This window comes from Anas platyrhynchos, chromosome 2 (assembly GCF_047663525.1).
Source record: "Anas platyrhynchos isolate ZD024472 breed Pekin duck chromosome 2, IASCAAS_PekinDuck_T2T, whole genome shotgun sequence".
In the NCBI taxonomy this organism is placed as follows: domain Eukaryota; kingdom Metazoa; phylum Chordata; class Aves; order Anseriformes; family Anatidae; genus Anas; species Anas platyrhynchos.
In genome coordinates, this window is record NC_092588.1 from 6796752 (window position 1) to 6815445 (window position 18694).

Below are 18694 nucleotides of genomic sequence, written 5' to 3' on the forward strand. Positions count from 1 at the left end.
AAGAGGAGGCATTTGGTGTGAAGAAGCTATTAAGCAGTATTGCTTGTTTTCAAAATAAAAATAAATGTGGTAGGCCCAGACTGTTTTTCTGAGGATGAATGAGTTTCGGTAAATACAAAAACAAAAATACATCTGATGAAGACGTAACCGAGGAATGAGACACACACTCCACAAGAAATATTTAGGAAAAAAGCAAAAGAAATTAAATTATCAGAATTTTATTTGTTACAAATTATCACAGTCACAATTAATATAAATATAAAACAGAGAAAGCATTGAGGAAACATAGCTGTAAGATACAAGATTAATCAAGGTGTAAAAGCCTCATCCAATACTACTACTAGAAAACTGATTTTGTATCAGAGAAAACATTTCTATGCAAACACCAAGTGAAAGAGAATAAGCAGCATAATATAATAGACAGGAATTGAAACACCTTCATGTTATACAACGAGTTTCTGAAGGAAATGGAAGCTGGAATATAATTTCTACTCATGAGTCTTGTTTTAAGTAGACCTGTTTATGATTAGTTAATATGAAAAGCTTCAGAATAAAACACCAATCTTCATTTTAATTTATCCATGATGTTCATATATCAGACAAGCTATTTTGAAAAGCATATTTAAACTCTAAGTCATGAGAATTCACACATGCTTATACTTGCTGTGTAAGGCTAAGAGAAGTCACTAAAGGAACATGAAGTTGCATTATTGCTTTGTAACAGGAACTTAAATGGAAATTCTTTATTGACGTCCAAATAAAACATTGTTTAGTCACTAAACAATTAATGGTTTATATATACAATTATTTTAAAAAGTATATAACATTATACACTTTAAGGCTTTAATACAAGAAATACAGAACAGGATTTTCATACTCCGAAGCCTGTCTCATTGTTGCCTAGGCACACGGACAAGTACAATGCTCTAAGCAGTCCGTAATTAACATGGCAGAAGTTCCTGAAAAAGAGAAAAACAGTATTTATTTGTACACATCCCAAGACTAGCTGCTACTAATTCTCTGGAGACTGTCGGATTACAAGCAGTTGAATCAGGCAATAATGTATAAAACAAACGTATGCAGATTTACGGAAACCATTGCAGAAACTGCTTTCATTGGAATTCAATGCAAGTGTGATAAAAGCTTCAATAAAGGTAAATTAATGATGTGATTATAATCATATTACTTGACCAGTAACACTGCAATTGACTAGTGTAAGAATACTATTCTTACTGGAACGGATAAATGTTGCTAGATTTAAGTTTGTCACGATAAAAGGCTGCCTTCTCTCTTTCTCTCTCCCTCTCCCCTGGTGTTCTCTACCTTCCTTCTTCTCTGATTTAGGTACCTTTTTAGATTTATTTTTCCCTCAGTTCAAAACCCAACAAATTTAATTTCATAGGTTACTCCAAAGGAAGAAAAAAACAAAAATGCAATAGCTGAACACAATGCTAGTGCATGTTATGTCAGAACTATCAAATTTTATACTGCAAATTTGTAGTTTCCATGAATATCTAGAATCAGCTGTTTTAAGTGATATAAACATTTTTTTTTTTCTTGGAAGAAATAAAATGTGAGCATTGAAAGAAGGAAGACTTACTGGATTTAAAATTCATACCACTATTATGTTCAATACCTACGCAGACTTTTTTTCTGACACTTACCAAATATAGATCTTGCATCTTATTAAAAGAGCAAATAAACCAGGACTCAAATGATTAACTTTTCTGGCAAGGTGGGTCATAGCTACTCAGTAGGAACACTATGAGGCCAGGGATTACTCTGTCTTCTGTCAGATGCAGATCTGGCACGCGCCCAAAGCCTACACTAGGATGGGTGTGCGCTTAGTCATGTGAGGAATTTTTTTTTAATTAAATCATGACCTGCAACATTCAGTCACATGAGACCCTGTCAAACTATGGGAGTTGCAAACATTCTCTGCATGATTTGACAGGGACTCCTGATCCGCCCCCTCAAGAGAAATTGCTCATATCTCTTCTGATCCATCCATCCTCCATATAGAAGGCACCAAGGAAAGATGGCATCAAAGCTATGAGTTAGATAAGCACTCCAAAAGGTTAAATTCACTTCTGATTCACTCACGCATCTACTAGCTATCCCTGCTACTAGATATTTTAGTTTTATGCCAACCTGTTTCATTGTATATGGCAAATATACAACTTAATATTTGCAGATGAAAACTTAATGATTTATGCAACTCATAATAAAAAGTGAGTTAGAAGTTGTCAATAGAAAGAAAGATTTAACCAGGGTCACTATGTATGTATATATGTATTTTAAAAAGATACATATTCTCGGATTTGCTCTAGCAGTTCTAGCAGCTAGTCTTACTCTTGGTTATTTAATCTTTGCCCTTTGAGCCCCAGAGGGCAGGAATCCTCTCTAAACTCTCGTAACCTTTTTAAAAGTATTTTGCTGTAAACATTTACAGTAGTGTCAAAATTGTTCTAAAGCTATTTTGTATGTACAAAAAAATCCTTTGGCCTGTGACAGCAGACTCCTACATTCACTGTTCTGTAGGGAAGCAGTACAATGTATGCAATATTTTGAAGTATAAAGATCTAAAGTCCACTACAGACTTTGAGATCATGAGGTTAGCAGGAAGAATTTCCATTCCAAGTACAAAAACAAATAACAAATCTGTACAAAGTACAGTGAAATTACTTCATAGAATTATAAGATCATTTAGGCTGGAAAAGATCTCAAAGATCATTAAGTCCAACTGTTAACCTAGCACTGCCAAGTCCACCACTAAACTTTATGTACTGAATTCATCAGAAACAGTAAAGCTAGGTCTATAGTTAATGTTTCTCAATGGACTTGTCCTCCATTTGTGCCAAAATCAAATTTGCTTTTCACACAGAAATGCTTGACTCAAAAAATCACTCTACAAAATGCTTTATTCAGCTTTGTAAAACCATTTCAGATCTGTTTGCAGACTGGATGAGAGTTTTAAGCCATTTGAACACTACGAGCATAAAAGTACATTCATTTTCTTTCACCTTCCTCTATGTGATGAAATGCTTAATTGGCTGAAATGCTGTCAGAATTAGGTATACCTTTGATTTCCAGTCTCAGATACAGTTACACAATAAGCAAACAGCCAGAGGACAGTGTCTGAACACCAGCACAGTTTAATGTCCTGTTTAATGACAATTTAAAATTATGGCTTTTCCCAGAGGAACTGAAAATAGGCAGTGATTTTGATTGCGCTCTAGTTCAATGCCTGTAACCATTAAGTAATTAAAGCCTTGTGTATAAAAAATTAAGGACCTGATCAAAAGCTCCATTATTTATCTAATAATTTCACAGACGAGTAAAGATACCTACCAAAGCATCAGAAGATTAAGGTTTTTGTTCTCTTGGCTGTCCAAAGAGTTAGGTTTCCTGACAAGAGAAAAAAAAATACTTTTACTAAATTTGAAAGACTTTCAAACAAAAACTAAAGAAAACAATGTAAATCAAACTATAATTAATAGAAACTTAATGATCAACAAAAAACTTTGGATAACATTTGTAATGTTTAAGTTACTAGAATTTATGGAAAAATAATATATTACCAACTATTGGTTATGAGGTTTTACAGTTGTTTAATAGGGAATAGTTTGTCCAAATTTAACTAGCTAAACTAAGGATTTTAGATTACTAACACAAATTAAACGTTTTAAAATGAGAATTTAGGTGTTCTTAAAGCCTTTCCTACATTCTGAAATGAAACTTTCTAAGTTGTAGTCTCCCTGTTTTTATTGGTTATACTACGATAAATTAGTGAGATTAAAATCTTATTTGATTTATTTACCTTTGCAAATGAAGACCGTTTTAAGGGTTACACATCCTCTGCCTCTGACGAAAGCGACCTCAATTAGTCAAGTCAGAAAGTCTTTAAAAGCTTTGTGTTTATTGCTTCCAGCACGGAGCGAGGTGGTCATTAACGTACCAAAATTCTCATAAAAATTCCAAAGTTGCACTAGTGAAAAAATGCTCAACAAGATGAAAACTAGTCACATCTTTTTCAGAAAATTCATTAGCTATTTTAAACCATTTTTTACAAAAATATTTTGATTTAATGTGGCACTCAAGCAGATCCATACCATTTGGATACTTTAAACAGCATTTATATCTACTGTGAGTATATAAACGTACATTTAGTTTTATACCATTTTTAAGAAATTGTGCAATGTTTAATATGAGCCTTTTATGCTGATCATTGTTAAACGGATTTCTCCCTGTTTACTACTATTTATGGAGTTTTATTATAAGATAAAGCATAAAATTAATCTCACACACACTGATTTTCTTTCAAAAGTTTATTTAGTATCAAGCAAGGGTAAAACTTTGCTTAACACTACAGAACATTTCAAGACTTGAGTTACAAAATACCACATTATTTGCATTTGTAATTTGCTTCCCTTTTTACGCATGTTTGCAAAGAGAAAAACTAGCAAATGGCTGAAAATAAAGACTAAAAACTAAACTGTTGAAAACCTTTAAAATAAAAGGTTACGCTTATGTTAAAAGAATGGACTAACATATTTAGTAAACCTAGTTTAACACTAGTTAATCAAAGGTTATTTTTTTGATCACCTATTTTTCAAATACAGTTTGGAAATAACAAAGTTCCTTGTTTTACATATCTTTCTGTCCAGGTTGTTCTTTCAACAAAATATTTTAAGTTCAGTCCATCCATTCAGATTTTTAAGCGCTTTGATTTAATAAAAAGGGATTGTTCATAGAAAAAATTACTTTGAACAGTATACAGGACTGGTGGAGATTGGATATTTCACAACATCAGACAGTACAATCAGTATCTCGCATATGGCTGGTCTCTGTAGACTCCTTTTGTCGTCCTTGCAGAAGGTGCCTTGTGTCTTGAGTTGGTCCATTCTTCTTGCCCTACAAGAAGGGAAAATAAAATATAGTTAGACCCCTTTCAATATTCTCAGATGCTCTGCTTTTTAAAAAATTATTATTATTTGTGATTTAAATGGCAACACTACTAACTCAAACCAAGGTGTCCAAACTGAAGTTTAACACTTGAACCACAAAATGAGGGAGCAACGCACCTACATGAGATACCCCATGATGCTCTTTCAGCCTGTAACACCGTGGAGTGTGACAGATTTACAGGGACACTATTTAGGGCTCTGTCATTCAGCTGAGTCTACTTACTCAATATATATAGAAATGCCAGCTATACTAACAGACTAAGAAATAATTATGTTAGGATGAAATGAATGAAGCATCTGAGCTATAAATAAGCAACCCTCAGAAATAAATTTCTTTGAATCAGCACCAATTTAGATTTAATTCAAATATGCAATCTAATAGTGAAAAGCCTCAAGTTTCACTACAAACACCTGCGGCTTCTAACAATATAAAGGCAATATTGATCTTCACTTAAACACACACTTTCTTTAACATGCAAGAAATTGGAAGGTAGATTATAAAAACATTAAAAAGTAGGGGACATTTGAATTTTGAAAGTAAAAGAAGTTTGTGAAACAACATGTGCTATGTTTAATGCTTCAAAATCCTACTGTATTTTAATGGTAATAAATATAAATAAAAGGTAGCAACATATTGTCTGAATAAATGAGAATCAGACCTACTGTGCAGGGCATTCACAACATGAGGGAAGATTCAGGACCAAATGCATAGTATAACTAAACAGGACTTAGGTGTGCTTTAATCATGTGAACACAAATAGGAATACCATAGAAACCAAGAGGGTAAAGAAAATAAATCCCAAATGCAACCTGAAAAGAGTGAATGTGCTTCTAAATCTGTTTTTGGAGAATTGCTCTGCCCTAAGCATGCAGGTGTACAAGTGAACACAATGCAATTCAGAAACAAATTGTGGAATCCAAATTAATAAATATGGTAATCTAAAATGGAGGCATCATTATTTGCTGTTCTAGTCAACATAAAAAAAAAAGTATCGGAGTCAACAATCAAGCAACCCCCTGCATTTCTTTGAATGGTAAGGTAAGGTAACCTCCTCAGATGGTAGACATCTGAAATTAGGTGGCAGGGATCCCATAAACTAAATGGTCTGGTTTCATCGTCTCTTCATAATAGTCTCATCCGAGATACTTTATTTAAATAAATAAATAATAAATAATAAAAAAAAGATGAGGGAAGCATAGGTTACGTATCACACTGAGGTGGACAAAACAATTGCCTAGTAGGCAAGAGGCACGAGTTCAAATTTTGCTCTAAGGCTAGAAATAAACTTTATCTTAGGCATGTTCTCCAGCTATTTGGTAACATAATAACATAAATGAGAAGCAACGTCATGGACTTCTTCATTACGATGAGAACAAGGTTCATATTAAGGAAGAGAACCCTATCCAGACAGTAAAGGCAGCTGGCTAAGGGACAAGAATTAAATAATATCCTAGCTTTAAAGTACTGCTGCAAATAATAGTTTAAATATAAAAATCAATCTTGGTTTAGTAGCAAGAACAGCTTGAGAGGAGTACTTGCTCCTTTCCAAGCACCTGGCTAAATTAGTAGGGTAAAACACACACAGAATCACGGAATTTCTAGGTTGGAAGAGACCTCAAGATCATCGAGTCCAACCTCTGATCTAACACTAACAGTCCCCACTAAACCATATCCCTAAGCTCTACATCTAAACGTCTTTTCAAGACTTCCAGGGATGGTGACTCCACCACTTCCCTGGGCAGCCTGTTCCAATGTCTAACAACCCTTTCGGTAAAGAAGTTCTTCCTAAGATCCAAACTAAAACTCCCCTGGCGCAACTTAAGCCCATTCCCCCTCGTCCTGTCACCACAGTTACTTTTCATCAGTTCTCCTTTTGGTGCCATTGGAGCTCAGAATTCTAAAAAATATTCTTCCTATATCCTCCGGACTTGACACCTGAGCTTCTCAGAGAACAAGAAATTCAGATTCTTGAAATTCAGATCTGAACAATAAATTCAGATTCAGAGAACAAGAAATTCATTTCCTGGGACACCGTTTCATCCTGGCCAGCATTAGGCAGCCATCTGCTCAGTGAGCTGTCCTATGAATTTTATTTTGAGGCAACTGATGTTCTTTGCGTAACGTAAGGATGATTATTAGTACTTGATTCCACATTTAAGGGTGTACTCAAGGGTGAGCTAGTTAAGAAAGTATGTAACTTGTAGTCACTAAGGCTTTATTGGCTCTAACCCCAAATCATTCAAGGTATTTATAGTCTTCCTCTCAACATGAGTAAATATATCACTTAATATTCTGAGTGGCAGTGCTTAGAAAACCAATTCTAAATGGGAAAAACAATAAATATTTTTTTCAGCCTTAAATACTGCAATCCGCATTTCCCCCCTCAGCCAACTCCATCTATATTGAGCAGTTTAGCACATTTTCCCCCTATCAATTTTGCATTCATGAAATACTCTTAGAAATATCATGCTTATATTGGCAAAGCATTTGTTTTAATACTGAAATAAACATTTCACTTATATATCTATCAAGACCAACTGAAAGTGCTGGGGGATAGAGGAATTTCAAATGACCTCTTCTTTTGATAAATTGACTTTTCCCTTAAGCAAAATGAACTCGTTTAAGCAGATGATATTGAGCAAACTTCTGTATTAGGTTCATTTATCAAGACAAACATCTTAGTTGAGATCATTTTTGTTTTCAGCAGGAAACACTTCAAAATGTAGTCCAAGAAATGTATCACGGAATATTTTCAGTTGAGTTCTGAAATCACTGTAACATCCGTTACCCAGTCACAACTCTCACACTATGTACTAGCAATCCTAAAATGTTTGATATTTGAGTGATCTAGATTTTATTTCTCTGATCTCTAGCCAGAGATTTAACATTGATCCCTTAAGCAAAGGTGCCTTTTAACATGCTTTATGCTTCTAATCCGTAACAGATTTCTTTAATTAAACCTGTCACTACTGTAATTCTAGCCCCAAAAAAGTGTAATCTTTACCACTGGCATATGGTTTTGCTTCATTATGCATTGTTTTGTCTCTGTATGAGCAACCCACTGCCCTCATGTCTATTAGCCACCTAAAGTACTTTTACAACCTTTACATAATGACTCCCTGCTTGATTTCACAAGACTGATGCATGATAAGAATACAAGAGGACCATACAAAGTACTCTCAATTAGGCTCTGACTCAGTACAGAAGTTCAGCGTATTCCTGGCTGGTATCAAATTGCACACCAGTTATGCCACACTAGAAACATTTGCTTTCAGCAGCAAACAGCTTCTGAAGTAAGTCCAAACACACCAATTTTTTCCATAAATCTCATTGCATGTGACATGAAAGGAGTACTTGCAGCATGAATTAGATTTTTCTCTTTTAGCTTTTTATTTCTTTGATTTTAGTTTTAGATGACTATGTTAGCTAACACACCACAGAAGCCTCCTACGGTATTTTTCTCAATAACCACATGTGGAGCTGTGTGACAGCACAAGGATCCCTGAACAGCTGTTAACCACCGCAGAACTGAAGTCTGCCTTAGGGAAATTATTCTTCTATGTTTATATTACTTTTTCAGAAGACTTTACTACTGTACTCATTCAGCTAAAAGCTACTCACCATAAGAGTCGTATGTTTCTTCACTCAGTCCATGGCCATAGTCATAGTAATCTGCTCCACTGTATAGGAGGAGGGAAGCAGGAAGGGGAACAAGAAATAAAGAAGTTAAATTTTAAGAAGCAGTTCTTACAATTACTATACATTCTACCTGTGAAGAGGAGAAAGCTTGAAAGATGTAGACATGTCCTAAGCTTAGGAAAGTAAGCAACCATGTGACAATGACAGCTGAGGTCCTCTTTGTTCTTTAATGAGAAGGGAAAATAAGATGTATTTATATCCATTTAGGTTTATTTTTCATCTTTGAGACCCTGGTCCATAGTGGTAAATGTGGATGTGGGAATTTTGTATTTAAAATTATGCCAATAGGTTGGAAGCTCGAAGATCTTAAGACTGCCAATGAAAGAAGAATAGCCGGTGTACGTATGGAACCCAATTCCTTTGCCATCAGTGCCTACTACTGTCTAGTATTTTGCCTATGCAACTTTGAATTGACAGATAGAAAACATAATAAAGGATAAACAAGAGTTAGATGCTTCCTATGTGTTTGCAAGGTCCAATGTCTTCAAAACAAGAAAGATACGCGCATATTCAAAAGCTATTATTTTAACAAGTAGACAAGAAATGGCAATCGAAATTTCAAAGTTAATAGCAGAAACCTGAAGTCATTAGTATTCAAAAATCTGTACGAATATTATAACCATGGACTAAAACAGTCTTCCATTTCGTAATGACATTTCTATTTCTATTAAGACCACTGAATGGAAATTGGAGGATTAGCCTTATTACACGCTCCTTTTCCATCATGTTTTCATATTTTATAGAAATGTAGCTATGTATAGGCATTTACAAAATTGATGGAACAGGCAATATGTAACAGAAGACCATTAGACATGTCCGCAGGATGTCAAAAGAAAGTCTGGTTTTCTTTCCTTTTCTTTCTAATGATAGACAGACCCAGGGCTGATGATAATTGGAAAATAAATACTCCACAAACTGATGCCACCAAATCTTTACTTGCTGAGTGAGAAGGAAATCCTTGTAAAATATGATCACTAACAAGTAATTGCAAATATTGACAAAATGCTTCCAAAATTAGATTGATTGCTAACAAAATTAAAACCAGAGAGAAAAGGCAATTTATAGCCTTAATATGAACTAGCAGATAAAGCATTTATTTTACCACAAATAACATGTAAGTCAAAATCACTTCTAAAATGAGCAAAATTACAATATAGATTTTTTTTTAACTAACAATTTTTAAATTCCACAAAATAATCCATGCCAGACACTGTAAAGCCCTGATGTGTGCAAATACATATCCAAAAACTGTGGATGAGTATTTAATTGTTAAATAAAGCTTCCTCAACAAAAAGTTAATAGGAATGTACTATGAAAACCCCCCAAAAAGTATCTGTGTCCAACATAAATGCTATCTGTGGTTTGCCAGCCCATGCAGCGCAGACCAGAATAACAAAGTCGAAGTTTGAAGCCTAAGAAATAACACAATTTTGCCCTGCAGCAGCCAGCGATAGAAGTCTTTATTCTGACAACCAACTTAAAATTGACATTCACTATCCTTCCACATGGTACATAATTATTTATTTTAAGACTGTCAAGTTTAGATGTCTATAGCAGCTGAGCCCTATCCCCGTATCTGTCAATCCTGTCAGAATGACTTTTGCAGGGTTTCATTTCACAGACCTAAATATATATTAAACAAAAAATGACTCATTGTACAGTATGCAAACTGCAAAATGAATAAACATTTGAAAGGAAAAATCTTTTACTTTCACTAAAATGATATTATGACTTATCTATATTAATGGACAGACCCTTCAAAATTAATAACCCGTGTAAAAAAGAGCCCAAATTATAATGGGAAATAATGCTGCCCAGTGATATTCAATACCTTCTGTTTTGACTGCTTTCCTTAGTACTCTGTAACAACACTGACTCTCTCAATTCAACTGAAAAATGCAAAACTTCTGAGAATGTAACCAAGAGACTATGACCCAAAGAAAAGGGTACAGACATCTGTATGCTTTAAGGAGTTCTGTGTTAAAGGAAAGAAACAAAAAGCGTTAAAGAGATTTGTTTCACCTGTTGTAGAGTCTTAATACGCTGTGGCATTCAGAGCCAAAGTTATCTTTATATTACACAAAAGTACTAAAGTACTATACATGAAGTTGCAATTTAGAGAGTTCTATCATTTCAAGGCAATAATCTTCTCATAGGAAAACTTTTCAAAGGAATCTACAGTACTAGAATCAAACTAGTTCCTAAAGTGTGAATTTAATGTCATTAACTGAGATATTTGAGGACAATTATTTTGTGAGAATTTAAGTATTTATGTCAAATATAATTATTTTTTTCCCTCTGGACAGAAAGTATGATGTTAAGTCTCATTTTTGAAGTACACACACTTTAAAAATCTTTAGGCAATAGTAAAAACATTGTGTGACTTTTTTGTTTTAAAAGCATCCTTGATATTTGCAGTATTTTATGCAGGTTCTATGGCATCCTAGCAATTCTGATTGAAGACTGCTCGTGTTTTATATTTCCCTTTAACTGATTTATTCTGCAAGGGAAACCCGTTTCTTTCTACTCCTTTTCATCTTGTGTACCTCCCTCTTTTCAGAACAAGGGAAAAAACACTACAGGATCCCTTCTCTTTTCACCTGGCAATACTAAACTGGGAGTCTGCTTTGAGTTATTACGTTTTCAGTTCTGAAATGTCCTCTTGAGGCCATTTTCTACAAATTTCCTTCCTGACTTTTTCCTTGCCCAAGTGTCTGCAAGCAGTTTCTCCCTAGCAGATGTGGGCAGTACCTGAAAATTCTGCAGCGCCTTCTTTGTAAATGGGTAATTGCACATAGGTAAGCTTTTCAGGCATTTTCCTAATCTTGGAATAAACAGTACAAGTGCAATCAACACCGGTGTATCAGCTGTGAATCAGATCTCATGTACATGTAGAGTCCATTTTTACATCTACTCATATTTAATTTTGTCTGTATTCCCATAACAGCACGATGTCTTTCGGCTTTGAGAGAAGTCAGGGAAAAGACAAAGAAAAAAAGATAGCACACAGCAATAAACTTAAGTATATTGCCTCAAAGTGGTGTGGGCTTGGCATTAAACCTATGATGCTTAGAGAAACTGTAACGTGAGGTTTGAGTAGTTTATGTATAGCCATGAAGAAATGCCTGTTTTCTCTGTCCAAGAAGGCAGAGATCTTGAGAATCTGCACGTTCAGATTCTAGCACTGCAACGCTGACGAAGTAAAGTCTTAGAGAAGTTGTTTTACTATGGAAAACAGAGCACTGAGAAGCTGCCTGCCATTTTTCTAGAACCACTGTGCTGTGAGAAGTGTCTGCGAGAATGAGCATTGTTACTTCTACACTTGAAGCAGAAGTGGTATGGTAACAAGTCTTACCACTAAGGGGAGAATAAATGGAGTAAGGGGAGTTCAATGCAAAAGCACAGACTTTAGCACTGGTTACTGGGTTTCTAAACACCAAGTGAAGTAGAACACTTTCCTCCTTTGCAGTGAGGAAACCAGCTTTTTTGTTTGTTTGTTTGTTTGTTTCCCAACCAGTTCAGCCATCTGTAATGCTTGCTAGGGAAAAATGGCTAAAAAGAAAAAAATTTTTCTGCTTTTTATTTTACATATTGGTATCAGAATTAATTTGAGGACTGACAGAAGGCAGGGCAGTCTCAGAAAACTTCTGAACAGAGAAGACTTCCTTTTATTTTAATTGCAGCTTCACAAATGTCACCTCTGTCCTATAGAAATTACACATAAAAGCAGCGAAGTAGAAAGAATGAGTAAAGATCTTTCTAGCAAGATATCTTGTATGATAGACCCTGGCTGATATGATTGTATCTGAACAGAACTCTTCCACAAGGACAAGACTCTTTCTAGCCTTCCTATCAGATCTTCATGCTCAGCTGCTTCTGAGATCACAAGCCATCTGTCAACAGTAAACAGGAAGAAGAGTGTCCCAAATGTTATTGTCAAGACAATGATCACAGTAGTGAAGCTTCTCATCTCCACAATTGTCTTGAACATTGAGTTGAGTATCTGTTCTAATGCGTTTGTGGATCATTAAAATAGAATCTGAAACCCAGCTTTCAGTAGCATAGCATGAAATTGGGACATCAGAAGGAAATTCATGTCTTTTCTTGCATCTTACAGATAGAAGATTTTTATTTACTGCTCAGTTCTGCCTCTTTTTGGCAGAAGTTTCTTTGGTTCATACTCTTATCACTGCATCTCAGTTTATGTCTGTAATACAGAGATAATGATCGCAGATAGCAGCTGACACCTGTAAGTGAAAGCTTTATAAAATACAAGCAAATGATGCAATCATCTTTAAACTACATCCCGTTTTAATCTCATAGTACAAATATCAAATCTTATTTCCTATAATCCTAAAAGATGACCAGAGTGCCCTCTCAAGGATTCCCTTAGCTATCTCTAGAAATTATTTTTTATGGTAGAAGTTGTAATAATTTTCACTTATGTTGAAGAATAGTGAAATGTCTTCAGAACCTTCATCAAACCAGGCACTGAAGTATTTCTATGTATTTCTAGCAGAACTCTAAGCACTCTAAGAACTAAGTTTTGCCATAAAGCTAAGTTTTACCATCTGAAATGTCCACTTACTGATGTCTGTGAATTCATTCAGCTTCACCCTCAACTCTACTCTCATCATGTTCCATCTCCCAGGATGGACATAGCAGAAGTGACCGAGGGGCACAAAGCAAATATGACTTCCTCTCAGGAACAGCAGCAGCAGGAACCTACAGCTTTATCTGGAAACTATCAGTAGACTACCATAATAATCATTCATCAGCATGGGAGTTGCTAAATAAAATGCCAACTGTTTGCCACACCAAAAAAGTAAGCACCAATAGAGAGACTAAGAAGTTGAGCTGCCTCACACTGGCATTTTGGTTTGGCCTGTGAAATAGGACCAAACTCCTGGCATCACCCCATGACATTTGTCTGGCTCACAAAGCAGTCTGGGGTCACATGTGAATGAGGCTACTATCACAGGAAACCAAACTGGAAGTCTTGAATAATCCAGGTGTGTACCAGGAGTGTTCCAAAAGCTAAATGAGGACAGAGAAATCAAATATATAAACATAACACTGAAGGATGTGTTTTCTTACCCTCACTTCCAGACAGAGACTACTCAGGATGATGGAAGCAGTGAGGATAACAAAGATTTGAATGGTGTCAGTCAGACTCTTTTTAGACTACCTACTGCAATCCCAGAAGCAGATGTGGGAACTGTTCCATCTCTAATTCCTGGCTATCCCTCTTGAATCCTGCACAAGATGCTGCTGGAGAGCTGAGATATGTGACTCCTTGTCACATATCGGAGTACAAGATAACACTGCCTATAATACATTATCATCCACAAAAACTGCACAGACGGTATGTCACCATTCTGTCATTAGAAATACTGCTCAGTAAGATATACATCACACCTTCTTGTCTTTCTAATTTATTGAAGGAACAGTACAACTTTCATCAGTTTCCCATAAATTTGATAGCCTTACTCATCAGCTGAAATTGAAGAGCATTTGAGAAAAGAATTATCATTCCATCCCAGTTTTATGATTAGAATTCAAAATAATAAAAGTGCCATCAAGTAATGTATTTGGTTAAAGGCAGACTACATTTAAGCGTTTTCAGGACTGCATAATCATAAGCATCTGACAGATCTTAAAAGCAATGCATTGCCATGTCTGAGATCATTCTGGTGCTTCCCTAGCACCCCTTACACCAGCAAGGTTCAAGTCATGTTTCTCGAAGTACAATAAAGCAGACCTCTTCCTCTTGTGTTAAAAACACAGTTCAATCTGTTTAACTGCTAGGACTTGCTTGCTGGTCTCCTGTGGACTCTATGACATGTATCAACATGCATGTTCCAACTGCACTGCATACTGCTCTCATCTGTTGGGACTATATGACAATACACTTTAAATTCTGATGGCTAATGAACTGAACATTTTCTATTATGTGGCAGCTGGTGCCAAAATTGTGCTTAAAAGTACAATTTCCAGCTCCCAGTTATTTCTTCTAAAATAAAAACCAGGGAGAGTAGGGGGTGTGGGGGGAGAGAGAAAGAAAGTTGCAAGGTTTTACTGCAACCATTTCCTTTTTCTAAAATTTGCCCAATTAAAATAGACATTCTCTCAGCAGTTGAAAAAAAAAAGCAATTTTTTTCTTTCATTGAAAGAAAAGAAAATACACCAGCTTGCTCTCTAAAAAATAAAACTGCAATTTTCAGTTACTATTAGTAAGCACATATAATACATGGACTTTAACCAAGCAAAACAGCATCAAATTGTCATCTACAAACAACATCAACACAATTCATCAACACAAATTCATCAACACAATAAAGTGTTCTGAACTGATGAAGTCCAGTTTCTTATGCCTCTGTCATTTGACTAATAGACACTGGCTTCCAAAACAGTGTAAGCTTCCAGCGAAGTTCCTTCTCCACCCGAGATGTGGGAAATAAATCCTCCCTATCTATTTTTCACTGTCTACTGCAAGTGTGAATTTATGATGCAATCCTTTCTCTAGTTGTAGAAGGACTATGTTGTCTCTCTTCCTTCCCTGCTTATCTTTTTTAGTGAAACTGGTAGAAAGTGAATTCCTATTTATGACATTTTAAAAGTTAATTCCAAGTGAGTAAGAATAAATTCCAAACTCTAGAAGCCTGATTATCCAGGTTTCTTCTCCGAAGACCATACATCCAGTGTCATTGCTGCAGCATCTTGAGACCTAGCAATTGGGTATTAATTTTTTCCTCTTACTGAACGTAACATCTTTGTAATCTTCATTATCTGAGCTTAAACTACCTTCTTTTTGAAATCATACTGTAATCAAATTGAAGCCCTCACAATTAAAACATTTTTAATCTAATTCCAGAAGTAACCATTAATACCTACATTGTAGTCTTTTATATTCAAAACGTATTTACCATTAATAATTTTCTCTTCCTATTAAGCATTTCTTCAAAGATCCTATTTATCCTATCTTTTTCTTACAGTTTTACCTGTACAGTCAACCAAGGAAACCCCCTAAGTCCTACTTAGGAGGATGAGTAGGATGACTCATCCTTTAGATGAGTCCTACTCATCCTCTTTAATTATACTGTGGAAATTCAATGACACTACTTTTAAATGCTGTATAGCCATCCAGGAAAAAACAAACTATTCATGTAAATTGAAAAATTTAATTTTGCTTTTAAAACAAATTCCTTTTTTGTATTCTTCATACACTTAGAATTTTACGCTACTTCTCTTTTTGTACTGCTTTAACACCTCTATGTAAGATTTTTCCAGCAGGTCTCTTAATCATATATTATTAAATTAATTTGTAACAAGTTTTCAAAAACATTGAGGAATAGTCACAGTAAAATAGATTAGCAAAGCCATGAGGGAAACCAAAAATAGTTTTGGTATCTAAAGAATATTTTATTAAGTATTATTACTAAAACTTGAAATTAATTTCTTAAATAGTGATATTTACTAATATCTACATGATGAGGACTCTGAAAAACTTTTCTAATTTTATGAGCACACTGTGTGAAATACTTGCGTTACGATTTATTTTTCCTTTTCTTTTTTTTTTTCAGTTATTTTCCTTCACTACACTGAATTGGCTTAGTCATGTTCCCATTTACTGAGGTTTCAGAACACTGATTTCTGTAAACCTCCTTTTTTTTTTTTTTTAAAGTTCAAACACATATGCTAGAATAAAAATTAAAAGTAACTGTGCTTTTGTGAGGCACTTCTCAATATTTTATCTTATCATATCTTTGCAGATGACAAAAAAAGGAAATCAGCCATCTGAAGATTTACCTGAAGAACTGGATCTGACAAACTGCAGAAAATAATGTCTTCCAAAAATATGAGCATAAAAATTAAGCAGAAAACCATATAGCAGGGAATTTTAGTTAAAAGATACATTAGCTTGTTTATGCTAATGCTTTTGAAGCTTTATTTGTACAGAATTACAACCTCCAATAAGCTCATATATACCTGGTCTTCATGTAACAATAAAATAATAGCAAAATAGTAGCCATTTTCCCCACACTGCTGTGGATTGATTTGATTTATAAGTCAGAGCATGAAACACTAGCAGCTAATAGCATTAAAATCCAGAGAATCACATCTTGAAAAGCTACAGTAACAGACACTGTTTTGCATATAATGCATATTTATACACCCTGGAAATGCATGATTGCTGACAAACTTAACAATGTAAATTTAAAACACTGAGCATCACAAACAAAATGTTAGCAATTAACTTTCAAATGCCAACAGCAACACCTCCGTAAGCTAGTTTCAAATCCATATACTCAGCTGTATGAAAATTCTCCTTTCATAAACAGAAACATTGTCATCTTCTGTGTGACTACTAAGCATGGTTTCAGAATATACCTGAAAATTTGAATTCCTAAGGGAAAATGAGGAGGACAACATCTCTGGGCCATGGTAACAACTACATCTTCAGAATCAGTTTGTCAGAACTAAGGTGCTTCTGGAGTGGTATAAAATCAGGGATTTACATATTTGGAGAATTTTAGCACATCAATTTAGCTGTGTTGTTTAGGCATCAGTTGAGCAATGGCCATTGCTTGATTTTATTTGTGTATTAAAAGGTAATATTTTTGATGTGATATCCAGTCACTTTTTTCTTAGTTAACTACCACAAGCTACTAACCATAAATCTACTCAAACGTTTCAAACTCCTGGGTCCTTGTAAGTCTTCTGTAAAGAAATTGTCTTGAAACAGTCACTTGATGAACGGTGAAGAGTAAGGCTTCACTGCATGGCATTCATAATGCTGGGTTTTTAACATGCTTGTCAATTACCATGTGTGGTTATGTTTTCAAGGATTTAGATAAAAGATTTAAAGTTGCATAATGTACTTATCCTTCAACACATTAACGAATGAACAAAGTGAACTAGATGCATTGAATAAAAATAAGTGGACTATACAGAATTTGTAAACTCCCTCCAAAAGTTCAGATTAGCTTGACAGAATGGCTCCGAGGCTTACAGGCAAATTGCAGTTATTTGAATGTACCACATTTGGGTGTGATTTGAAGTGGTAGCAATTACTGTTCAATATGCAAAGGAAGTGACTGAGAAACACTGTTTAAAGTCAATAGCACAATGGTTGTTGCTGAGAGAAATGTGGAGGATTAAGAAGCAACTGTGAAAATCAGAAAACAGTTCAAGAAACAGTGAGGAAAAGCCAGCAATTATTTTAAGTGCTAATCTTTCCCCTTTTGTATCCGTGTTTAAGATTAAATTCTTCTGCAACTGAGTGTAGGCAAGATCATCTCCAGACTGAAGATCTAAAGCAATTTTAAAATCATAAATGTTATAAATTAAACACCAAATGACTACATTACTACATGAGTGACTTATTATTTTTGTCCCTAAACAGACACAGACATATAGTTATACAAACTATTTATTTTATAGTAGAGACTGCTGATCTCCACTGTAGATAAAAATAATGAAGCTAGTCAAAAGCAATTTTTTCCCCAGGAAAATAAATAAATAAATGAATCCAGTTTTAAATGCTACCAGAAAAGCATAAGAAGTTATTTGAAGCTTCTGAGTGGCACACGCAGACAGATGGGGTTCTCTAGATTATTATTTTTTTCGTGCTACAGTAACAACGTTAGCCCTTCTCTCTTGATAGCAAACTTAAAAGCAAACAGTAAACCTTTAATGCTGTTGGAGAGGTAACAAACCCACCCCCTTTCTCCACAACCTTGTCACATAATCTGAATTTTAGTAACAAACCTCGTTCTCTGGCATGTTAACTCTCTGCAGCATCTGTCAATGCTATGAATGGTTGATCATAAGTACCTCTGTAGTCATCTCAATGCTATTAAGCAGATGGCAGCGCTAAATCCGAATGATGTAGTACATCTCCCTGGTGGACTTTGTTTCCATACACTACCATTATTCTACAATTCCTCAGTGATAAATCCTACGTATTCTAGAGAACATTAAACAGTGAACTGACAGCACCAATTGATTTATTAGCATCCGTTTC

The 18694-nt window shown here is 35.0% G+C and overlaps 1 protein-coding gene across 4 annotated transcripts in view; it reads right to left on the reverse strand.

The window, feature by feature from the left end:
• Positions 1 to 202: 202 nt before the first annotated feature.
• The window catches only part of KHDRBS3 (KH RNA binding domain containing, signal transduction associated 3), a 91665-nt gene continuing 73173 nt past the window's right edge, over positions 203 to 18694 (reverse strand). For 3 of the 4 annotated variants that reach the window (XM_027452736.3, XM_027452735.3, XM_027452737.3), the window contains 2 exons: positions 8590 to 8648; positions 4314 to 4914 (listed from right to left, as the gene is read on the reverse strand). In XM_027452736.3, coding sequence (XP_027308537.1) covers positions 4823 to 4914; positions 8590 to 8648 — 151 coding nt within the window. In that variant the 3' untranslated portion in view covers positions 4314 to 4822. Of the gene's footprint in view, positions 960 to 3351; positions 3409 to 4313; positions 4915 to 8589; positions 8649 to 18694 lie in introns of those variants that run through there. The other variant, XR_003495860.3, reaches the window with a different exon arrangement.